Genomic DNA, 24,913 nt, shown 5'->3' on the forward strand with positions numbered 1-24,913 from the left:
CAACAAGCTGCAGGGGAACTTTGCCTATGGATATCCTGTACCCATATTAATCCAGTTACCTTCAATATCTGGCACCAGATTGTTTGGGCTTTGTTATCTATTTTCTTTCTCAATTCATCCACCATCAAACACTCCTGCACAGTAACAGGACACTGGTAATGGCTACACAGCAAATAAAGTTTTGTTTTGAGCCTAATCACACAATCCTCTAAGGATCTCTACTTGTTCAGAGATCCTCAACCCAAATATTGATCTGTACCACTCTGTTTTGCTTGTGTTGCTTTGTAAGGCTACAGCTCCAGTTTAGCTCAACATGCAGCCACAAATCTGGAGTTACAGAATAAGGGCAGGTTGTTATTTAAGCAATGAAGCAATTGAATTCTTAGCTATGTTGGGGATAATAATCTCATACTTACAGGCAAACAAATGCACACCAACTCAAAATTTTGCTTTTTAGAGGAAAAAGGACTGGTGACAGAAACAAGACACCTTCCAGCAGGATATTTTCACTGCATGCACCAAAAAGTATAGAGTGTTAAGAGAAAACTAGAGAAAAAAGTGCAGCTATTCTATCATTGCATCCTAGTCTATATTCTTTGTCTAAGCACACAAAAACTATCTACTCAATTTCTTCAGAGCTGAATATTAAGACAACTATAAAAGAAAACAAATGTAAATGACTAATTAGTTTTCTGGACATTCTGGAAGTGCATAGGTAAGTTGGAAAGAAAGTGAGTCTAAAAATTGCTAAACAAGTAAGGGGCATTATGTGATCTTAGACTGAAAAGGAACCACACCTAACCCGAAATTTGATTATATTTTATTTTTTAGTAATATTTTCAGGTAATATGCTTCATTCTTTTCTGCTTGCTTTGTCTGACACATGCACAAAAACTGAACTCTCATGTACAAACTGGAAGAGAGTAAGCATTAGAAACAACTGCCAAACAAAGCACTAAAACTCACAGAGTTTTCTGCCCTGAGGCAAATAGGATATACTTAAGCTTAATTTAGGATTATACCAGATAACTAAACTTAAACATTAAGTAAATTGACTGAACAAAGAAGTGAAATGGGAAAGAAGAAATAAATAGCAGGTCTCCATTTTAAACTAAGGCAAGTTTTTCCACAGGTAATTTCTTAGATCGCTGAAACAAAAACTGAAAAGCCTCCCAACTTTCTCAAAAACACCAAAAAAGTTTTTTAAAACTGAGTTCTAACAAATAACCTAAAGTATACTAGATAGAGGTACTAGACAGACATAATAAAAATTAGCAATATAAGTTTGTTCCACTTAAAAGGGAAGGCCATTTTCTCCATTTGTACAGAAAATGCACAGGGGTAAAGTACTGCTAATTGAGAGACATTATGAAGCAAAATGTTTGGGCAATTGAGGAAAAAGCCTTAATCAGATTATCAAATAATGCAGAGAACACACTTACCATATGCTGTCACTGTCCCAACATAAGGCCCATCAACTACATTTTTATTTTCTTCAGCTAATGCTTTGATGTATCTTTTGCTGAGATCCAAAATTTGCTCACGCAGGACTGAACTGCTTTCATGTTGTGTTTGCTGCTGAATAGTAAAATGCAGAAGCATCATTCCCCAAATAAAACCAAAAGTCACCAGAAAAAAGCCTAGTTTCTGAGAGGACAGCTTCCATGGAGAGAATGCCATGATTCCCAGCAGCTTCACACAGTTACTACAAAGGTTCCTAAAGCATGAAGCCAAACAGCAAGTTCATGGTCCAGGTATATAAATATCACAGAGCAGGACTCAGTCTTACTCCAACTCCTTTGTCAACACATATCCGTGTTTCAGTTCCATCCTGTTGCAAGAGAAGAGAAAAAAGCATAGTTAGCACATCTGAAGTTTTTACTATCCACTCTAGTTCTTCCCTCTCACTAGTACAAACCAGAAGCAGACAATGTGCTTGCTTTGTAAATGGTTAATTTGCATGTCTCATCATTGTACGGTAGCAGCCAGAGCAAAAAGGGGCTGAGAAAAGCACTGGAAAGACAACAAAGCGGGAGTGATGTGCCCGAACAGGTGAGAACACCTCACAGAATCTGGATCAAATTCCCTGCCTGAAGTGGTTTCTAAGCTGTATTTCAAAGTAAGGCTTCTGTAACATATTTATTTGTGTGTGTGTATGCAAAACTCTGCAATGTTGCCAGTGCAGCAATTTAAGACAATTCTCAATGTAATTCAGTTCTCAGAAAACAAGTAATTTCAGCTGGCAGTGACACTGCTCGGAGTTCCTGGCAGGAGCTACAGCATATGGCTAGATAGGTGATCAGGAAATCAGACTCCCTCAGGGGGAAAGAGGAAAGAAGAAATCTACATTATTTAAGCCAATACACTCTCCTGGCTTCCACTGCAAGCAGTTGGGAGGCTGGAATAATGTCCTGCTCCTGTGTGGCCTCTGCTGTGCAGTTACTCCTCAGCCATAAAACATACTCCAAATGAGGTGGCTCTTTGCAACTAAATTGAAAACACAAACTTCTGAATGCAGCAACATGTCTTTTATATAGAAACTAATATTCTCAAAGCTTTTCATACACAAGGGAAAAGGAATCGTAATAAAGGCCTTCAAGATACAGTAGGACCAGCTTTTGAAAGTAAACTCAGATATAAAACTTGGAATGAAGAATCCAAAGGCAGGAAATGGTCTGTGATGAGAGTTAGAGGCAGGGTCCTCAGCCTAAAGCCCAACTAAAGGAGGGGTAATTAAAAGGTAATAAAGTGTAACCTATCATGTTAGAACACAGATTTGGTAAAATGTTATCCTTTTAACTTCATAATGCTCCCAGACAGGATTAGAGAACATGATGTTCCCTTCCATTCTCTGTTTGCACAGATAATGCAGATGTTGCTGTGTTTTAATAGGATAATTACTCAGATCCCTGCTAGTAGTGCTCCCTGTTTGTTAAAATTCCCTGCAGATCTTCTGCTTCCAGTTGAACCAGGAGTTGTGCAGCGGGACAGAAATACCTTTGGGGCACTTATCTTCAATGTGACTTGAGTGTGCAGATTGCACATCACTGATTAAATTGATTGTAGAAGTGAAGGCACATTACTTAAACGAAAAGCAGGCAAGGCAGACTCTGTCCCGTGCACTCACACTGCTAAAAGAACAATCTGCAGCCATCTTTTGCTTAAGGAGGAATAGGGCAGAGAAATTAATTGCAACTACAGTGAAAAACATCATAAAGGCCTCAAGTTGGCTTTTTTCACACTGAAAATATCTCAGGAAAGAAAATGAACAGTTTCAACAGAGAAAATTAAGGACACTGTTTAATGCTGCTCTACATAAATTTCCGTTAATTTTCCAAAAAATGGCAGGGAGAAATTTTACTTCTTTCTGTTTGTTTAACTATAGTCTTGAGATATTTTTGGTCTGACTGAATAGTAGAATATTGTTAGTTCATTAAAAGCTGAAAGTTTTACTATTCTTTTGCAATATTGGGTGCGATAAAATATAGAAAAATCCATAGTCTAAAACAATATAATGACTTGAAAAAAGAAATCTAAAATATTCCAGATAAACTCCCTCAGTGACTTAATTTCAAGCACTGACAACATCCTCTACAGCAATAAGATCTGTGGTTAAACAGTCAATATTTCTTCCTCAATTATCACTTGTTTGTGAAGCAGAAAACACTGAATAAGAAAGTAAACCTATCACCACCATGTTTTAACAGACAAGTGCTAATGATTGTTTATGACTAGTTGATAATGGAAAAAAACACCTCTGAACATAATTAACATTAAAACCAGCAATTAAATTCAAGTATTTCACAGTCTTCTTTTTAAAGTTCTAGAACAGAAAGAAAGATGGTATAAGAAATAGTGTAATGACACTGAACTATGAGAATGATCTCCTTAAAGAGGTGTTGACTTTTCTGTTCTATATATCATCAGAAAAATAAATCCACTTAAAAACTGTAAGAAGGTAGACAGCAAATATTAAACTTTTGCCATAAGAAAGGACTAAAAAATTCAATAACAGATGGAAGAATGGCCCCTACTATTTCAACAAACAAACAGAAAACCCCAAACCCAAATATCACCAACAAGCCTTATTTTTCCTAAAGCAATTTCAGTGGCCAGCAACTTGATGAGCTCCCAACAACATGTACTTAACTAATTAACTTTACAGCCCTGCTGGTGGCCATGGAGGTTTATAAAGTGCACAGCAGAATCCCAGCACTCCCATGGGCAGCTGCACTAACTTTGGTATATATTTAATAAATATTTATATGACTTTGGTATAAATTTAATCCCAGATCTGACAGCTGTCAAGGACTGCAACACAACTATTCCCCAGTTAATGATTACCACATACCTATAATGAGTCATTATTTGGTACCTAAGTGGACAGTGGACAGAAGATACCAAGGGGTGATGTGGAATGCATGAAGACAGCAGCACAGAAATGTCTCCATGTATTTCTGTTTTGACAGGAAATTAATAACTGGACTGAGCAAGAGCTGAAGCAATAAACACACATTTGTCTACCATAATCACTGATGGATTTTGACTGACAAGTTATCTCTCTGCCCATACCAAGTAGGACATCCCAAAACTCCAGGTGGTAATGTATTTCCCTTATTCTCCTGCACATCTTATAAATGTTCCAAAGAAGGTAATCCTGTTAATTACTAAGGCTTTCTCCTAATCTAGTCTCCAAATGCACATATCTAACAAGGATATGGACACCCATATTTATTTGTGCTTCTAAAGAATGACAGGTGCTTTTTTTTACCCACTTCCCACCCCTTTTTTAAGCTTTGGAAAAATATGGTTGCACTCTAAGACATCTCTTGAAATAATTCCAGCACCCTCTGGAGACTGGATGCTTTAGTTGTGAGTTTGTTTGTGAAACTGTTAGGAAGATAATTCCTCCTGACTTAGTCAGAGCAGTTAATGTACAAAAACTAAACACCAAGTGTGAAAAACAGGATGAAAGTGAAAAGATACATGAGGCAAGAACACTTCTAATAAACAGAATCTTTGTCATGTTCTTTCTCAAATTCAACTCTAAACCAGCCAAAATCCCACCACAACTGAAACAACATTCTGCAGGGTGGTAGGCAGGTGTTTGGGGCTGTTTTTAAACAGATTAAACACACTCATTACAGTTTCTGTGAAAAATATACCCCAATTTACAACTCAATTTGAATACTACACTACCCTGAACAAAAATTATTCACATATTTCATTGAAAAAGGGCTAATCTTACACCCATTTAACCAGGCACAAGAATTTCAAAGTACTGAAAGTACTATTATATAACTTCATCAGAAACATATTTTTTCTGTTCTGTATTTAATAACTCCTGTCCAACAGCTGGTCAATTCACGAGTTAGAGAGGATAACATTACCATGCTGATGTCATTACTACAAAAGAAGCCTCACACTATCAAGAAGCATCTCAGATAAGTACCCTAATTAAAGTGATCTAGATGCCAGGGGTGCAAACAACATATTTCTCGACATTTTAAGATTTTACCTTTTTTTTTTTAATGCTTAGAGTACAAATAGTTCATCTTCATGTAAACAGATTTTGGTGACACATCTCCACACAGTCCTCTTCATTTTTTAAGGAGGAGAATTAATCATCTACAAGAGATTAAGCTAAGTCTCTTTATAAGTATGTAAATATACACAGCTTGATATTCTCTGTCCAATCTCTACCTATATTAGAAATGGTACTTAGGGTAAGCTTGGAACACCACTATCCTCAGGACACTCAGAATTAAATCAGGATACTCAGGATTAAACTCTTCATCAGCTGAATGCACCATTCATCAGTAGCTACACAGTTCTAAAACTTTAATTGTCTGTAACCAAAACAGAAGCTTTTGCACCCATAAAAACAGCAGCTTGAGTGGTATTTGCTTCTTAATTTGTTATAAACTCAAACCTAAGCAACCTTACACATCATGACTAGTAAACAGAGTATATGTATTTTTGTACCATGCGGCTCAGTAAAAATAGTGTTGCCACTGCTAGGAAAAGGCCTGTATTCCAATGCTAAACATGCAAGTCCCAAATTCTGGCCACTTATGCTTAAGAAATTATTCTAGGAATAACAGTATGAGCTAGAGCTGGGTACCAGGTGCCTCATGTTACAGCAAACAGCTTAGATATGAGATAAGAACCATGGGCTGGGAAATACAGGCACAGGTTGAAAGGAGAGGCCCCAAAATTGTGAGTTATTCAATAATGATCAAATACGATAGACACGTGTCAAGGATGTGTCAACCATAAGACACATCCTTGAATTTTGGAAAAAAAATCCTGCTTTTCTTTTGACAGCAAAAGCTGGAAAGGAGGCATAGTACTGCTTATTATAAGAAATGGCACCTGTGACAGGCCCATCAGTGCTAAATCCATGGCACCAGCTCTGTGGTACCCTCTGCTCACAATTTATAATGAAACTTTTACACACTAATTGCTTTGACTATGCAGTAGTAATGACCAGGGATGAGTAAAACCCAGCCTTTAGTAACAGGTATTGTCAATAAATGTCAATTTACCCAAGTTCTGTTATTAAGTTTAAAGCTGGTTTTAAACTACTTTGTTCCATGAGCCTCCTAAACCTTCAGTCACAGCAATCTCTCATTCTCCTCTTACATATATCCATGCAGACATTAACAATGTGTATTCAGGTGCACTCATGCCACCCTGCCTGACCTATATTCCAGATTGTTTCCTGAAGAGGTCAAGCTGCCCTTCTGTTTGCTTGCAACTGTTTGATTCTGCAGAACAAGTTGCTGCAGAGCAGCCAAGGACAAACACCAAGACATGAACCGCCTCTATTCTTACCAAGGGCGTGCTAACCTAAAAGCTGATGATAATTCAAGTGTGAAGCCAGTGGGCTGCCAGCACACCACAGCTACAGCCAGCAAACACAGGGTGAGTGAAAACACCTGCCCTATCCCAGACCTCCTCTGCTAAGGGGTGCCAGGAGTCAGGCTTCATGCAGAAACTGATGCAATACGCCCTAAAATCCTCTAAAACCTCTTTTCTAGGAGAAACGAGTCCAAACTGGGAGTGCTACGTTTTAAGAATTTAAGCCAGACAAACTTCCAGTATACATAAACTGGAATTCCAGGCTGATGTTAACCACAGTTCTCCTATTGCAGCTGTATTGACTAAACAGATGTGCACTATACCCCAACCGAATGCAAATTACTGATTTCCTGGTATTGCAGTTGTTTATTCCTGGGGGAATATCCCAGCAGCTGTCCCACCCCAGTTGGCCAGTCTGTGCTCTGAAACAGTGCAATCTGTGCTGTGATTGTGAGAGGCTGGCTCCCTCAGTCTTTTTGGAGGCTCAATCTACCTTTCCTTCTTTCAAACCACAGCATTAACAACGATAACTTACGGCCTCCTACTTAATGCAGGCAAGTGAAATCAAAGAACAGTCACATGCTCTGTTGGTAGAAGATAAGAAAGGATCAGAGAGGAGAAAAAGAAGCCTGATTCCTGATAAGATTACTTGCATTTAGACACGGTGTCTGCTCATACCATTGTCAAGTGTCTTTGTACCACACACATCTTGACTCCAGTACTGACACTGCAATTAATTAACGGATCCACACAGGAAATATACTCCATTAACACTGAACCATCCACACATCTAAACAAAACTTAGAGGCCCCAGTTACACTGAGTGTTCAGAGGCAGTTTAGCTGCTGTTCAGCCACTGACCATGTCAAATGCATAAAGCATAGGTCAGACAGCAGGACAAGCAAAGGCTGAATCCACACCTGCTTAGGGTGCCAAGGGCTGTATCCTGCTTGAGTAGGTCACAGAAACAAAAGAACATTCATTTCAATAGGTCAAATCATAAATTTGAAGCCACCTCAAAACACTTTTGTTAATATTAAAGCAAACTTTCATTCAGTTGTGATCAGTCCAATAAAAGCAGAAGTCTGATAAAAAAGCTGATAGAACATCCTGGAAGGAGCAGAAGCATGTGAGCAAAGCTGACAATACTAACTCAGATCTGCAAGTCCTAGGTCTAGGTGAGGGCTTCCAACTGGTTGAACTGTACATATTCCCTGCACACCTCATGGGCTCCTCAGGAAGAAGAGGTAGCTGAAAAAATCATGCAACTATACCAGATTTATGCCTACTTTTGCTAAGTGCACATTTTATAATTTACATTCCTTTATATAGAAAATAAATGCATGAAACAATTTCCCTTAACTGTATGATGGAGTCTTAGTTTTGCTGTTCCTACTGCTGCCCAATTTTATTTTCAGCAATGTTTCTGCCAACCCATTCTCTTCTTCTAGCTGACAGATGTCACTGTGTCTTCTCGCTCACCACCCCTCTACAGCTGATGTGGCACCATGTACTGTGCCTGAAGTGGCAATTTGGGATGTAATCCCATGGAGTGAGAAAAGCAAAACAACACTGGGTCATAACAGAAGCAGCAGGACAGATGGACTGAAGGAGACTAAGAGTATAAATACTCCAGGTTTGGGGTTTTTTTAGGTTGGGGAGGCATGTTTGCTTTTGTGCATGTGCATGTAGTACAAATTGGCAGGAGGTGGTGGGATGAAAGTTGAAGGAAGGGAAAACAGTCTCTGATAAGGTGCCATAAAAACAAGTAAATTTTCATCTTGAGCAAGCAGCTTGCCTTCACTTTCAAAAATAAATTCCCCCACTTAGAAACAATTTGGGTGGCATCCCACCTTAATTCCCCCATGTGGGTCTGTGCTTTCACAGAGCACTCTGAAGTGTTTCAAATTTTCTACCTAGCACATTACTTGCTGTAGTTCAGTCCTACAAAAATTAAACCATCTGATGTTCTTCCTTTCATGCTGTTTGCTTACTGTGATATTTCAGGGAGGAAAAAGTAGAAAAGGAAAGAACACAACAGATAAGGGGAAAAAGGATCAGAAGAAAATCCATAAGGAAAAATCCTTATGTGTTGAAATCCTTATGGTACATACACTGTTTACTGATTAGAAACACTCGAGGCAATGCATTTAAGAACATAATCACAAACCAACCTGATCTTCTTTCAGTAAACTGAATGAATGTTAGGACTAGGAACAGGACTTCAATGAACTTCAGAGAATCAGAAATGTTCCTGACCTTGAACATTTTAACAGCCATTTACAGTCAAAGGATGGGGAATATTAATAACTTTCGTCTTGCTGCTGTGTTAAAACCATATGCCCAAAATAGCATTTTCTCACTGAAAAGAACATTTTGGAATGTCAGCATGCTGACCAAGAGATTAAGAAATAGTTTTTGGTTTTTTCTGGGTTTTGGTTGGTTTTTTTTTTTTTCCGCAAGAAAGTAACTTACAGAGCCTGAGAGCCCCAGTCATCATCTACAAAATCACCAGAACCAGTGAAAAAAGTACCCATGAGCATGCTTTCATGGCTTCAAGAGTCCCTGAAGCCCACTGCACAAACAAACCTTTAAGTTACTTCATTAATTTTAATGAATTTTAAAAATAGGACTCACGGCCAATAAGTTTTATCCTATTTCTAGTGTGGATAAAGTACATATGTTTTTCTCTTCCCCTCCTCCCAGTGAAAGGCTAATATATGACATCCTCTTCTGTCATTCTCAATTTTACATTTGACACTTGTCCTCTGAAGGGTGAAACCATGGCACCTGCAGAGAAGCAGGGCCTTGCCCTTTTCAGATCACCTGGACGATCTCCACAGTCATGAGCAAAACCTCTTTGGTTCCTACACAACAATCCCATGTTCTGGTAATGCTCTCCCATTCCTTCAGGGCACAGGGTATCTGTGGCAGCAAGAGCTGCAAGCATTGCTATGAGCTTACGCAGAAAGCTTTATTTATTTTTAATGAATAATAAAATTATCCTCAGCCTATAATCAAAGCAACCAAATTATGAGGCACTCCAAGAATGACTAAGTTTATTACATAGAAATTGGATCCATTAGCTCATTTCTTGCATCAAGCTGATACTCTAGGTTCCAGTCTCACCCACTGCTATTAACCATAAATCAGCCTGTTACATCACATCTTGTGGTCTGTCCAAGAGGAAAAACAAGCAACTCTCAACAGGAGCTCTGTCCAACTCTCAGAGGAAAGCCAAAACCTTCTTTGTAGTCAGCAAGAAAGCTCTCATCAGTGTGGATGCCCAGCTATCATCCCCTCTCAAATCCATGGTCAACACACTAAATGTGGTCTTCAGCAATTGTGCTGGACCCCAGACAGACAGACAACCAATAATAAACACAAGTTCTAAGGAAAGATCCAAACATGTTCATGCTCAAAGTACTCACTACACCTTACTGAAAAAGCTTTTCAAAAATAGAAAACAAAGAATACAAGTATGTCTGTATAAAAGAGTTAATTTTACTGAATTTTCTACCATTTGCTGGGAATTGTAGATAATCAAAACAAATATGAATTCTCATTAAATTTGGTTTAAATTAATTGTAGCTACAGCATTCTACACACAAACTTTTTGTAAAGGACAAACACCAAGGGAAAAGACAGCAGAGTCATATTAAAAGAGAGGAAAGCAGAAATAAATATATAGAAAATGTTTATGTGCATGCTATTAAGCAAGTGCATATCAGATCACAGGGAGGACAAAAAAGTAAACAGCAAAGCTGAACATTAAATGAGTCTTCAGAAATATTTATCTTTTGTTGCTTTAGAATTTCTTGAACTTGGGTCAAAGTATAACATTTCTTCCAATGGATTTGTTCTTGGCAAGCATGTTGAACACATTCCAGCTTATATGGCTAGACAAATGGCTGAAAGCACAAGCTGCATCTCCAGAGGACAAAATTTAATGGAATTAAAATTTCAGTACTGTCACCTGTTTGGAAGTAACAGTGCTGCTGATTATTCAATCACTCTGCATTTAAGACCTTTATTATTGAAAGGATGAAATTTTAATTTGTAACCTTATTCAAAAGTTAGTAGGGCAGCAAAATATTTTAACTTCTTTCCTGCATATATCCTGTTGCTTAACACTGGTATTTTTCAACAGCTGATAGCACCAAAGATTAGAGAAGCACTTTGAATTGAAATCAAAGCATGAAAACTGCCAATATTTCTTATTTCTCTTTGTAAGGAGCAACAATTTGTCACAAAGAGGTGTCAAAATATTTAAAGGGACATACATGAAGTTCTGTATATGTGCAATGAAGCCACGTTAGAAACCTACAGTCACATAAGACAGAACCTCATAGCAAAGGGCTTGAAAGTAATGTTAGAGGAAACATTAGACAAAAGTTTCACTGTCTACACTGTTCTGATCCATTCAGCCATAAAGCAGTAATAACATGAGCTTCACACAAAACCTCTGCACATGATTCTCTCAATGCTGTTAAGAATTTTAAAGCTTTGTGAGAAAATGTGACAAATACTGAACAATGTGATCATGACCCCAACAGTATTTTCAAAGGAGAGCCAGGTGAGGGCGAGCATAACCTGTCACTGACTGTAACCACTGCACTGCTGAGAGGGCATCAGCTTTCCAATCATCTGCAGGATCAATAAACTACACAAGCTTCCCCTGCAAACAAATGAGCTGTACTTATATTGTCACGGGGCACAACTTCTGAACTATTTTGAGTAGGTGGAAAACAGCCTCCCCTCTTTCAGCATCCCTAGACAGCTGTAGAACAACTTGTACTGGCAAACTCTGAGGAACAGCTCTGTTTCAGCTGTAGCCCTTACAAAGCTAAATGGGGAAAAAAAAAAGAAAGAAGTGACGTGTAGAAAACAGCCGGCACAGGCAGCATAAGGAAAATGAATTAGTAATAGGATTTTGTGGTTTCTCCCCAGACTACTGCTAGGCAGGGAGAGGCAGGACAACATATAACCCCACCACCACGATAAAAAATAATGTGAAAATGTCCTAGCAAGCAGCACAGGTTTCTGATCTGATGTTTTGCACAATACAGTACTAAAGGAACAACAAAGAACTCCCTAAGCTCTCCTCATCGCTTATACACCGTCATTAACAACAACATTCCTCTTTTTAGCCTCTCTCACTCCCAGGTTTTCAGGTTCTCTAGATAGTGATAAGCTACTACTCAAAAAATCTATTTCATCTGCTAGTTCTGGTCCACACTGCAGTAATGGTCTGGGTAATGAACTTTCTTTAATGCCTCAGTGCTTTTAATAAATAATTCTAATTACTAGAAAGGCCTCCTTTCCAAAGCATGCTTTGTTGAAGCTATTATCAATACTCCCATTCCAGGTTTGGTAGCAAAAGTAGCTTCATTTTCTGTGCTGAAAGCAAACCTTTATTCCCCCTGCAATGCAGTTTCAAAGTAAATGTACGTTCACATCTTGGAAAATGTAATTATTTACAATATTGAATGCTTGAGTAGTCATGAGCTTCCCCTTCCTTCTCCAAGGTTCTAGATAAACTCGAATAAGAAAGTTGTCCTTCAGTAAATCAGAAAATAAAGCCTGAAGTCTGTCTGTAATAGACATAGAATCACAGCTGAGGTCTTGAAATCTCTCTTTATGTGAGCAAATACCACAGCAGAACAGGAGCACATCTGCAAAAGAACCCAACAGCTTTTGAGGACGTGACATTCACAACAAAAGCATTTCAGCTCAGAGGTGTGGGTGTCTGTCAGCACTGGTGCTGTGGATTCTATCTAATCTGGCTTTAGAGAATAAATACCAACAGTTCGAGGACATCACTTGCATTCCTGGAATATTTTCATTACAGAGCAACTCAGTTTGTGGCCTCCTAGAGTACTCCATTATGTGTATATCTATCTATATATATAAATATGTAAATCAAAGTGTTATTAGTGGGTTATCAATTCACTTCCAAAGTATGTCTCATGCAAACCCATGTTTGAGCACATTTAACTTCTCTGACCTACCAAACTCATTCATGTCATGGATCCCATCAAGAAAATTGCCAAGTAAGTAAACTCATAAATCAATGGCCTGTAGTTATTCTCTCAAGTAACATAATGCAATTTGTAATGTTAATGGCCAAAAAGATATACAAAACCCCTATCGCTTCCTTTACATGCATTTTGGTTATGGATCAGCTCACAATTGCAGATTTACTAAGAATGCACTTGAAAACAGTTCAGCTCATGCATGAATGAGCTTTAACTTTATCTAAAAGGGCTTGAGCTCCTGCAGCTCTGTAACATGCTACGGCTGCCCCAACAGGTATTCCCCCTTTTACAGCCTCCTAACTATTGCAACAAAATGCAAATATTGCAAAGATGAATACCAATTCAGTTTTCTGCATTTTTCTTTTTTCTACCTCTTCTACTTTTTTCTTTTTCCCTATCTTCCCTCACTGTAGAAGCAGAAGCTTTCTCAGCCAGCTACTGATTCACAGAAAGCTTATCGAAATTTCATCACAAATTTGACTGAAACTCCAACAGGAATTGGAAATATGAAGGAAAAAACTGGATGTCTGAAAGAGTCTTGTTTCATTGGGAAGTCACAATAGAATAAAATTAAAGAGGCAGAATTTTGTGCTCCGGCATTCTAGGTGCAACAGATTACAGATAAATATATTATCAATAGGAAAGCAGAGCTAAGCTCTTCCTTTTAATTATGAGCAAGAACTTGCAAATGTCATCAGCATTTCATGGATGCAGTAATAGATAAAATTTCAGAATAGCAGATAGAAGAAGAAAGTTGTAGAGAAAACAGTAGGTAAGCTTGAAAATCTGACAAGTGAGGAAATCATAGTAAGAAACAAAGTTTTAAGCTGGTAAAGAAACTGAAAGATGAGGAAGGGGGAAGAAAAAAAAAGCCCTGAGTGAGATGAGGTAAGCAAACATCTAAATGCAAGTCTACGAGAGTAAAGGGAATGAATGTGAAGGAGATGTAAAGGTACTAAAGAGAGCAGCCTGACAGACAAGGGCTGCACAACCTGAATGGATGAATACCCCAGGGTCAGGCAAGACCAAGAAAACATAGAACATGAAATAATGCTAAATCAACACTGTGAGTGATTTGCCAACAAACACAAAGGCAACTACAAGTGCAAGTGGCAAGTCAGAACTAATGCATTCCCATAAACAAATAGGACTTTAACCACTGATAGAGGAAACAGGCTGCTTGTCAAAGTTATCGCTGTTTCCTGATACACTTCAGCTGCTACAACTTTCATCTTGAGTGGGAAACAGGTGGAGCTTTAAATTTATGAGAAAGTCACAAACAGTGACTAGAACTTCCCATATCAACACCTCCCTTAAATATAAAATATTTAAGATAATGGGGAAGGTTATCAGAATGACCATTCCTCAGTATTACCATTAGTCTTATCAATACATCAACTTCACAAAAAAAATAACTTCTCATAGGGTCAGCTCTCTATGTAATTTATGTTCCAAACCGCATTGGATTGATTGCATTGATTCAAACCGTAAGGATCCAGTTCTTAGGAAATAGGGTTTGTTCCACTACATATATATACATTCACCAGTATAATAATTTTTACATCTTTCAGCAGTCCTCAGGGACAAAATGCAACATTATCTTTGCATAAGACATTATGGGTCTATGTAGGTGTTGCTTCATAGGCAGTAAGAGGACTCTGGAGGCAGATGGTAACAGGAAACAAAACCACAGACATTGCAAGAACATATTCAAGATCTACATGGAAGATGATGAAAGTATTTGGTATAAATTACATATTAAGCATTTATGGCTCAAGAAGTCCAAGGTGTAGGGTCCCATTAGTTACTGAAATTGGTGAAAATCATCCCATGGGGTCAGTGACAATTCACAGTAATAATTTGAAATGTTCCAAACCCATCCACCCTCTTTCACATATTTCACACACAGAGTCACATAGGAGAGATACTCAGAAACCCCACACACCCAGACAGCTAACCACAGGTGACAGAAGAGAGACAACTAAACATCCTTTATAGGCTTTGGTGATTTCCATTAGCTCCTCCACTCCTATTTTGAGAATAAATTCCCCTCAATGCTCTGACAATGCATAATTAATTACATTTATTGACACTGAGGTTAGAACATGAGTCAAGTGTTGTCACATTAAATATTGTACAAGAGTGCCATGAGGCTTTTTTTGAAAAATCTGAAGATGTCCAAAGAGATGTCTGTAAACTCACCCTTTGCAGAGTCATGTTTAAGCAGTTTTTTACAGGAATCAGCTGGCAGCTCAGTGCCTGTTACTAGCAGAACACCACCTCCCAGCCCGTGCACTCCACCCAAAATTTGTAAGCATTCACTTGATCAGGCTTTCAAATTGCACTTTTCTAACAACAGAATATGCTTTCTGAAGGTTGCTAACCATGCTTGATCACCAGCAGCCACGCTTTAGAGCTTGCACTGGAATCTTTCATGTTTCAACAGCTGGCTGTGTAGTGAGTGTCAAGCAAAGAAACCCTCCCTTGCATAACACCCTTTTTGCATTTTTATATAAACACTAACCAAGAAGCACATACTGCTAGAGAACAAAATTATTTTGCTGCATATCAGGTTTTTCAAATCTGATAAAATTTACTTAAGTGTAATTTAAATATCTCATCTTGCTCTTCTCCCCCTTTGCTTATATGCCATCTAAACCTCAAATCCAACAAAAGAATAACCCACCAAATACTTGGTTCTTTGCAGAACTTTGTAGAAGCAGCAGCTCTCATTATTTAGTTTTTAAGTATTATAACTCACAAAACTTCATTAGATAAAATATCTCATTATTCCCTGAAGGTCAGCCATTTCTGAGGCAACTCTCAACAGTCAAATAAGAACACTTTCATCACTTTAAAATAATTTTAACAATAAATTTAGTGGGGCAAAAAAAAAATCAATACACAACACATTGGGCATGTGTATATAATGATTAAAGAAAAAACACCATACAGGACTTCTTGCAAAATCTGCTTTACAAAAATACAGAAGAAAACTATCTTTCAGACTGCATGATAATGAAAAATAAAATATGGTAGATTGGCATTTTTCCCCACTTAAGTCAACATTTCTATTTTTTTGGACAATAGGGATAAGGAAGGAGTTTGAAGGACAAAGCAGGAACCACAAATAACCCAGATCTAACATTAGCAGCGCGTAAAAGATAAATGTTTAAGAAGTTTTATGCGCAAAACTGAAGTGACATTGCGAACACTGCAAGCAAATAAACATCAGGAAGATTAAAAATGCAAGCAAGCAAGACTTAGAGAAACGTCAGCAAAACCACTAGCAAAAAACCTCCCCACAGCCAATTCCAAGGAAGAAGTTTTTAAAGTACAAGAGCAGAGAGTTTTTCCCTTTCAAAAAGAGAAAGGCGCCAAGACATCCCACAATTTTTATTCAAGAACCTTGACAAGAATTCATTTTTAAATTTAGTGTTGCATAACTCCAAAAAAAATAGTCATCCACTGAATTAAATTTGCTTTAAATATATTCACTAACATTTTCTATTCTTCAACCTTTGCTGAAGTTGTTTTTTTATTGCAATATGGCAAGAAAGTTTTGGAAGCTCAGGTTTGGAAAGAATATTAAATTAACTACCCGTTGTGCAATTTTTCAAGAAAAGCAAACAAATGGGACCAGCTAAAACAGAGTAAAACAAAACTCAAACAAAAAAAGCATGAATTGAGGCGAAGAAGAAAAGTAGTAACCCCTAGTTTTCAACAAAACACATTGCCTCATGTACCATTTACAACAGAATCAGAATTCAAAAGAAATAAAATGTATAGAATGGTTACAAATTCCAGGGACACAAGACAATCCATTCATCTCCATTTGACCTAAGCTTTCAGTTAAAGCAGGAGGTGAAAACTAGCTTGTCCAGCAGTATTGTTAAGGGCTAAATTGTCAAGAGGTTTTAAGTAAATAAATAAAATGAAATTACAAGGACACACCACAGCTCAAGTAACATATATGTGTGAAATAATATAAACATATAAATGCAATTCCTGTGAATCACAAAAGCCCCACAATCCTCACTATATTTTTCACAAGTCAAATTGCAACCCTTATGTGTATTTTTTCTGTTTGGAAAGTCAGATTCTAGGTAGCTAAATGCGTCAAACTGGACAATACAGTCTAGGCCACAGAACAACAAAAGAAATTTTTAAAAAAAGAGGAAAATTACCACAGCTCCCTCCTTGCCAACCCTGGATTTCACTGAGGTACACAGTGAACATCTCCTATCATACAGAAAGGGTTTTTAAAGCCACACCTACCTCTCCAGACTGGTATTTGCACCACAGAAAATCCTGCTCAAGGATTAGGAGACTTTGCTCTCTCTGATACCAAGGACAAAGTTCTGTCTTGTGCCCAGCAACCAAGCCATGCAACCAGAGATAAGAATATGTGGATGGACTGGACCACAAAGAAACAAACCTCAGGAAAAATTGCTAACAAGAGCGAGAGTCTCAGTTCCTTCTGGTCCTGTAGGCATCACAGCGGAGCAGAGTTCTCAGAAGAGATCTGAGAATGGTCAGGCTTTGCAGAGATTAAAGGGAGAGTTCTCATCTGTGTCTGGGAGGAAGAAGGCAGAAAGCAAAAAGATGCTTTTCACAGAGGGGATCTCCAGGCAAAGCCACCGTGGGCAGCACGAGGCCTGGGGGAGGTAGGAAACCTCCCAAACCCTGCTGGGGAGGAGGATGGGGACAGGGAATGCGAAGACAAAATGATGATGTGTCAGTGGGGGAACAGGAGGGGAGCAAAGGATGGGAAAGGGAACATGGTCAGGCCAGTGTGTACAGGAAAATACAGGGAGCTGTCAGCACAGCAAAGCCCGAGAAAAATGCTTTTGCACTAAATTGAGACTAGAAAGGGGGGAGGTGTGTTTGCCTGTTAAAACATTTATGCTACATGACAGGCTATACCTCACAGAAAGTGTGTCAAAACTCTGCAAGACTCACGCTTGGGAGTTTTCTGCCTTTTTATTCTTATTTTTAATATTCTCACATTCAGAATTTGGAAAGAGAGGCTGCCACTGTGACTAGGGAAGAGGGGGAATGGAGACGAAAATGACTTCAAGAATATGAAATTTGATTTATTAGCCTAATGGAGGCTTACTGTGCAATATAGGATTTACATGCAAGAGTATGTCACTGCAAAATTAATACTAATTTACAGGGTTTTTTTCTTCAATCAAAAGCTCTGTTACTATCTACATTTAATCACTATAACTATCAAGGAGTGAGAAAAAACTCTGAATCTTTGCCAATACCAACATCTTCCTTTACTACAGAAGTGTGCCTTAAATGGAAGTAGCACAAAGTAAAATAAGGGGGTTTTTGTCAGTCATGCCAGATGACTGTCAACAAAAAAATGCCTAGAATTTGTTAACAGTTTCTAAAATATTTTTCCTTCTAAATTTCAAAGAATTGATGTCGCAGAGCTGTATCCACAGAAGTGTTGTTTTTATTTTAAAAAGGCTGCTTTTTGCATTTATCATTAAGACTTCTAAAGAACAAAAGGTCCTTTTCCTGAATTTTAATGTATCCAACAGGTTAAAGAATCCTAGAGAGATCCTTCATGTTATGCAAAGTACTGTCCTTGAAAGTTTTTGTTGTTTCTACCTTTCAGCCTACAACATTAGGATTTCTTTTAATTAACTGAGAACTATAAGACAAGCGGCGGGGGGGGAAGGACAAAAAAAGTCACTTTAATTATGGCAACTGTCAACAGCACAGCAAGAATTTTAAAGAAATCTCAATAAATATGCAAAGAAGCGTCTAAGAGATTTATGAACACGCCCAAATACCCAACTAACTCCCACAGCATTTAATGAGACACTCCTGGGTAGTCCTGTAGGTGTGTGAACATCTTCTGCAAAGCAGACTTGGGGAATGGCTGAGCATAATTCACACCTGTAGTCCCCATCAACGTCAGTGTGGTGTGGTGGGCTTTTGGCACCTCCAGGAAAGCCCACACATTTAAGTCACTTCTGATTATCTCCATCTGTGCACATTTATTCCTGTACAAAATTATCTCATCTCTGTTTATAGCTTAAACTTCAAGCTTAAACCTCGGGCTCACACATGGAGACAGGAATACTAACAGCAATTTATAAAAGAGTAGGAGTGAGGTTGGAATTTTTCAGCACCAGCTTACTTTTTCTTCTTTCTCCCTCCCCACATCCTTCTTAATGTGTTAAAGAAGGAGCGAAATAGAAAAAATTTCTTCAGGATTTGGAATATTATACTTGCTACATTTGGAAATATAAATCATAGCTGTAACAAGAATTTATGAGAATAAGAAAAGTTTGAGATTTGAATACTGGTACTGGAAGTTATCTTTTCAGCTACTGTTTGTGATTTGCTTGAACATGGAAAAAAATTAAGAGACCTGCATTTTAAGCTTTAAGTATTCCCAATTTTCCTTATAACAAGAAATTAAAGTTTACAGCTCTGCCTTTTTACATTGTATCAGTTTAGGACCTGAATTTAAGATATTTTTATAGTGGTGCATTTTATTATATGTTATGAATATTAATACCTTTATAATCAATAGTATATATTAATAAAAATAAAATACAGTATATGAAATAGAAAAACAGACAAACATAATGAATGAAGAAGAATCTGAGGTGAAAATAAATATATATATATAAAAATATATACATATCTATAAACACACATATATATACACACACATATATATATACATATACATATATATATAAGTATATGTGAAGTCATTTTCCAGCACTTGACTTTTGAGAGAATGGTCAAAATCTGTTTAATTGTGGCATTTAGAAAAGAACGTGATCACTTCAAGGACTTTCTAGTCCCATAAAAAGTGTGTATATTTAGTAAAATCTTTCTTGGCATCATCTTCAGAACATTCATATTAACAGATGGAATAAAAATGTGGCTCACAGGCAGGACAGACTGACCTTCCAGGACAGGACTCATTTAACCCACAGGCAGATGGGACAGCAGAGTTTAGGAACACTGCACATTTCTGTCTCCAGTTAGTTCAGAAAAAGTTTTACTGGGTCAGTCACTCAAATCTGAAGACCTAATAGTATTTCAACTTCCTCGGGTACTGCAGAATTGTAATAAATTCAATAAATACAGATATCACAGCCAGGACTTGTGCACCAAAATGCTGGGTGCCCTGCAAGGTGATTTATTGCTGTTCCAGGAGTTCACATTGCTAAGAAACCTGGTCTTCATGAACACAGGACAAACCTGAGAAGGACCCTGCAGAGGCTGCAGCAGGCAGGGATTGCTGCTGTGCTCCCTTAGAACTCCTCAGCATTGCACAGCTGATGGCACAGTGACAGCCCACAGGGACCCAGCCCAGGCTGCAGTCAAGGTAAGGAGACAGAGATGAGAAGACAAACCTTGGAAAGCCTTTTATCCTCTGCAAACTGAAGTAGATGTAGTTAACAGTAGAAGCAGGTGAATGGGTGATCACTGACAGGGTTGTCAAGCACTGGCACAGGCTGCCCTGGGAAGTGGGGGAGCCTCTGTTCCTCAGGGATGGAAATGTCACATGGATATGGCTCTTAGGGACATGGTTGAGAGGTGAACTTGTCAGCTACAAAAAAAATAAATCATCATGGCTTGCAGCACTTTAAGAGGGCATAATTTCCATCAATCAGAAATCCATCTAAATGATGTTACTCAAACTGAAAGTGCATTCATTTACAGTACAGAGAAAATGAAAACTACTATAAAATCACTTACACTCATACATTTTTCCTTTTTTTTTTTTTCATTCTTAGGTAGTGAAAGTAGCAGATAGTTTCATTTAGGAAAATAAAACATAGTACACTGAACGATTAACCTGCCCGCTGAATGCACTTAAGTCTCTTTTTATAAAAGATCTTTAACAATGTACTTCTTGAAGAAGTAAAAGTTTGACCCCAAATCAGCATTTCTCTCTTTACATTTCTGTTTTCAGCATTGTGCCTGATCTCTCCATCATCCTTAACCTCTACTGCAGTGCCTGGCAATGACCCATTGTTACAGCCTTGCAAAGTGACAGAGCATCTCTTTCAATTTCTGGTTTTGAAAAAAGAAAAAAAAAGATTGGGAAAAAAAACCCCAAAAACCTACTTTCAATTTCTTAAAAAACCATTCATTTGGTTGAACAAGAACATGGTTTGTCTCTCAATACAAAAGGTGTTCTTGTTTTCCAACACCTGTTAAGTGGTAGCTTGCATAAAAGCAAGACTTTTTTGACAGTGTAGGATTTCATATCCAGCTTTTAAAGTGGCAGTTGACCTCCCCTTGCCCTTCCTAAGTATTTAATTGCCTTAGTCTACTGACATACTGGGCCACCATCACATAAATCTCACCCAGCACACAGTCAATGCTTCTATTTTAAAATTTGCTATTAAAATATAAGAAAGCCTTTTTCTGTGTTCTTCTTTTAGATTTAGATGATGTTTTTCTCCATTGCTGTAAACTTTTTATTTGGTTTTGTGAGGGACTAATTAAGTTCATCACAAAATTCAAGTAATTCAAACAAATACTACAAGGTTTGTGATAGTACTCACTGACATAGATGTGAATGTGGAATATACAAGAAACACATAGAGCAAATTTATCTTTAAGTATTATCTTAAAGCAGCTCAATCAGGAGCAGTCTGTCCCTGTTTTCTCTACACCTCCCCAATCTGACATTCATAAAAATTAATAAGATTCTCCCGCAAAGTTTCTCTTGTCTGGGTTGGACCGTCCCAGCTCTCTCAGCCTCTCATCCCATGCCAGATGCTGTAGTCCCTTACAGGTATAACTTCTCTAGTCAAAAGTTAAGTAGGCAGGGCAGCTCATTTTGACAAAGTGGAAAACCACTCAAACCTGAACACTTCAAACCAGACACAGCACCCAAAGTGGTGCACATGAACATGGGAATTCTAGAAGTATCCATAAACATTGTGTCAGCAATTCAGTTACTATTCCTCTTAGCAAGGCATCATCTGTGAAAAACCAAATACTATTCCCCACATAGATATAGTACTTGTAACACAGAATAACATAATAAGCATAAAATGACTCAGAGGTTAAGCACAATTTACAGCTTCAACTGTGTTGTTAACTCTGAAAGTGTTTAAAAAAAAAAACAAGGTATTTTGATGCTTCTCACACTTACCACCATAAGCCTTCATTTGCCCACCTTGATCTGCTGTAAGTGAAATATTTTCCACACAGTTGTAAATACCAAAGAACAGCATCAACATAAGTCTGTATGTAACCAATCTCAGAGTCAGCAACAACAGCAGCAATAAAAGTCAACCAAATGAGAACATACACATTGGAGACACAGTCCAAGGTACCAAGCTGGTACACTGTATAGGCTTTTAAAGGCTTACTAAAACTTCAAAGACTAAATTAATAAGTTTCATGCTTCAAAGATCTATTACAAGCACCTTACTTGATTTATGCACAGTTGGTTTTTACAAACAACTCCTACAGATAAAGAATTTTGGACCCAATACTACAAATCTTGCAACCATTTACTAGAAAAAGCCATTGACATCTTGCAAAACCTTTTTTTTCCTCCAAGCAGTAAGCATTGCTTCATCAACACAATTTCTAGCACGCAAGTAAATGTATTTTGGCCTCAAATCTTGGCTGCCTTTATCCGAGTAAATGATACAAGTCTTTTGAAAATGCTTTGAAAGAACTCTATATCCAGTATGAAAGAAAGGACAGCCATAGACATTCTTCCACTCAACAGCTTTCCATAATTACAGCATTTTATCAATGAAATTTTATGCAGGTTACTATCAAACTCATTCTGTTTCCCAGGCAGTCCCAGAATACATTGCAAAATATCACAAAGCAAGTGTGTGAAAACATCTACTTTCATCCCAAGTGATTAAAGACAAGCTTGGTCAATTCTCATATTAAAGTTAAGGCAAGACCAGAATACAGTACACCTAATTTCAGGTCCCCTTTAAAGATCTTCCTACTGGCTCTTTTCAGCAGTACCCTCCTCCAGGTACCTTCATCTTCAGAACAGGATTCTGGTTTGTCTGAGTTGCCTTATGAGTAAGACTTCAAAGTTCTGCTTTAAAATGTCTGTTTACCAGGTATCCATGCATATACGCACTCTTCAGGAATTTACTGAAATTGAGTAAAACTTGACTAGCACCTCTTAAATCAGATGCAAGCCTCCACTAGTGTAATGAACATACACATGCAAATTAAGTTAAAGCCATTCCCACAAACAGTCCCCTTTTGACACCTCAAAATCTGAGTTATTAAAAATAAAGAAAATTAATTATCCAAAGAACTTGAGTATCTAGGCAGTATTGTCTCTTCCATGTGACTGCTGCCAGGGAAGTAAAGAGCAGAATGCTGAAGCTCTGTGTGACTTATACAATACCCAAATCAGCTTCAGAGAAATGATTGAGTAAGTTTACCAAATCTCTACAATTTCAGCTTTTTCAGATTTAAGAAACACAAATCAATCAAGTTCTGCAGATATTTGATATTATTTATTTCTATATTGTGCGAGTAAAAAGAAAAAAACCACAAATTATAAACAGGAACTGCAGAGGAAATGGAAGGGAAAAGGAAGAAAAGGAAGCAGATGTGGACAAGTTCTGAAGGGACAAAAGAGGCACATAAAGCCTCAGTGAGAGGTAATGCTCCCTCTACCCCAACAGTTACTGAAGAACAGTAGCTGAATTGATTTCTTCCTTAAACACACCCTCAATAACTCTCATGAGTTGCTGTGGAAGGAAGCATGGAGGAAAAAAGCCCTGCAAAGTTCATCTTGATTTGTGTGGGAGAACTCCTGGGACCTGGCTGCTGTCTTTCACTGCTGACAGCGTCCCCAGAGCTGCACCTTCTGTGCCTTCAGAAGACAGGAGCATGACTGTAACTGGGTTCTAGGATGCAGGGATGTCACATCAGGCATGACATCTCCCACCTGAATGTGACATCCTCCTACTCCCTGCCTTTCACTTCAGCCCTCTTTCCAGAGAGATGAAGACCTCACCAAGCCATTAGGGGAATTCTCTGTGCCACAGAGTGTGCATTGCAAGAGCTCTTTTGAGGCAGTAAAACTTGGGGCAGGGGTACCCACAGAAATTTACATCAAGCTCAGTCCAATACATGTCCTTTCACTGAAATGGGCAAAGCCTATCAATATTAGCATTCCAAGCCAGCAACAAAACCCACACAGTTTAAACAATATTGTCAATACAGCACGATATTACTCATACACTTCACACTTATAGTGCAAATTCTCATCTCCCCACCTCAGTTTGGCTTCCTTTCCCACCATAAAGGGCATAGAAAAAGGAAATAAAACAGCTAGAGCAGCTAAAACCCTCCATATAACATTCTAACATTCAAGCTACAATAGCCTTTATTTTTCTGCTTCCTTACACTTTTCACAAAGTTGAATAAAAATTCACAGAGGTGACCTCATAAATAAGGCTGGTAAAGCATTATGGTCTCAATCTGTAGGAACAGGTGACAAAATGCTTACCTTCCAAACAGCCACACACACAGCAGATGGCAACCCTCACTAAGTGTGGAACTGAGGAACAAGGCTCTCTCTGCAATCCCTTACAAGCACATGAAAGGTACTGCTAACAAGGAGAAAAACATCTGGACGAGAGTGTTTATATATGGAACACAGTTGTTGAATAAGCAAACGGAAGTGTGAATTTGCATTTGTTAGTGTATCTATGGTCTGGCTGCTTTGCAAACAGCTACAAGGCAATGTAAGGAAAACTCAGACTGAAAGGCTCAGAGCATTTTTCGGGCAATGTGTACACAATGCTTTCCCATACCTCTTTTACAGCATGTGCAAAACGAACAGCTTCAATAGGACATTTGACTTTTATTTAAATATTAAAGAAAAATAGCATTTTTTAAAACTTGTGCACACAGAAAATAATCATGTAGCAGAAAGCCACAGCACAAGACAGTGTGAACTAAGCAAACAATCCACTGCTTTTTCTATACAATTTCCAGTTGTCATTCTAAAT

General features: G+C 38.0%; 1 protein-coding gene across 2 annotated transcripts in view; it reads right to left on the reverse strand.

Annotated features, from left to right (window-relative positions):
- MGAT5 (alpha-1,6-mannosylglycoprotein 6-beta-N-acetylglucosaminyltransferase) overlaps positions 1-24,913 on the reverse strand; it is a 100,054-nt gene that overhangs the window by 67,379 nt on the left and 7,762 nt on the right. Inside the window, exons 2-3 of one of the 2 annotated variants that reach the window (XM_031056804.1) lie at positions 20,300-20,496; positions 1,443-1,831 (exon numbers count right to left, since the gene is read on the reverse strand). In XM_031056804.1, the coding sequence (XP_030912664.1) occupies positions 1,443-1,680 (238 nt within the window). In that variant the 5' untranslated portion in view covers positions 1,681-1,831; positions 20,300-20,496. The remainder of the gene's footprint in view (positions 1-1,442; positions 1,832-20,299; positions 20,497-24,913) is intronic. The other variant, XM_005415741.2, reaches the window with a different exon arrangement.

Source organism: Geospiza fortis, unplaced genomic scaffold (assembly GCF_000277835.1).
Source record: "Geospiza fortis unplaced genomic scaffold, GeoFor_1.0 scaffold112, whole genome shotgun sequence".
NCBI classification, from domain to species: Eukaryota; Metazoa; Chordata; class Aves; order Passeriformes; family Thraupidae; genus Geospiza; species Geospiza fortis.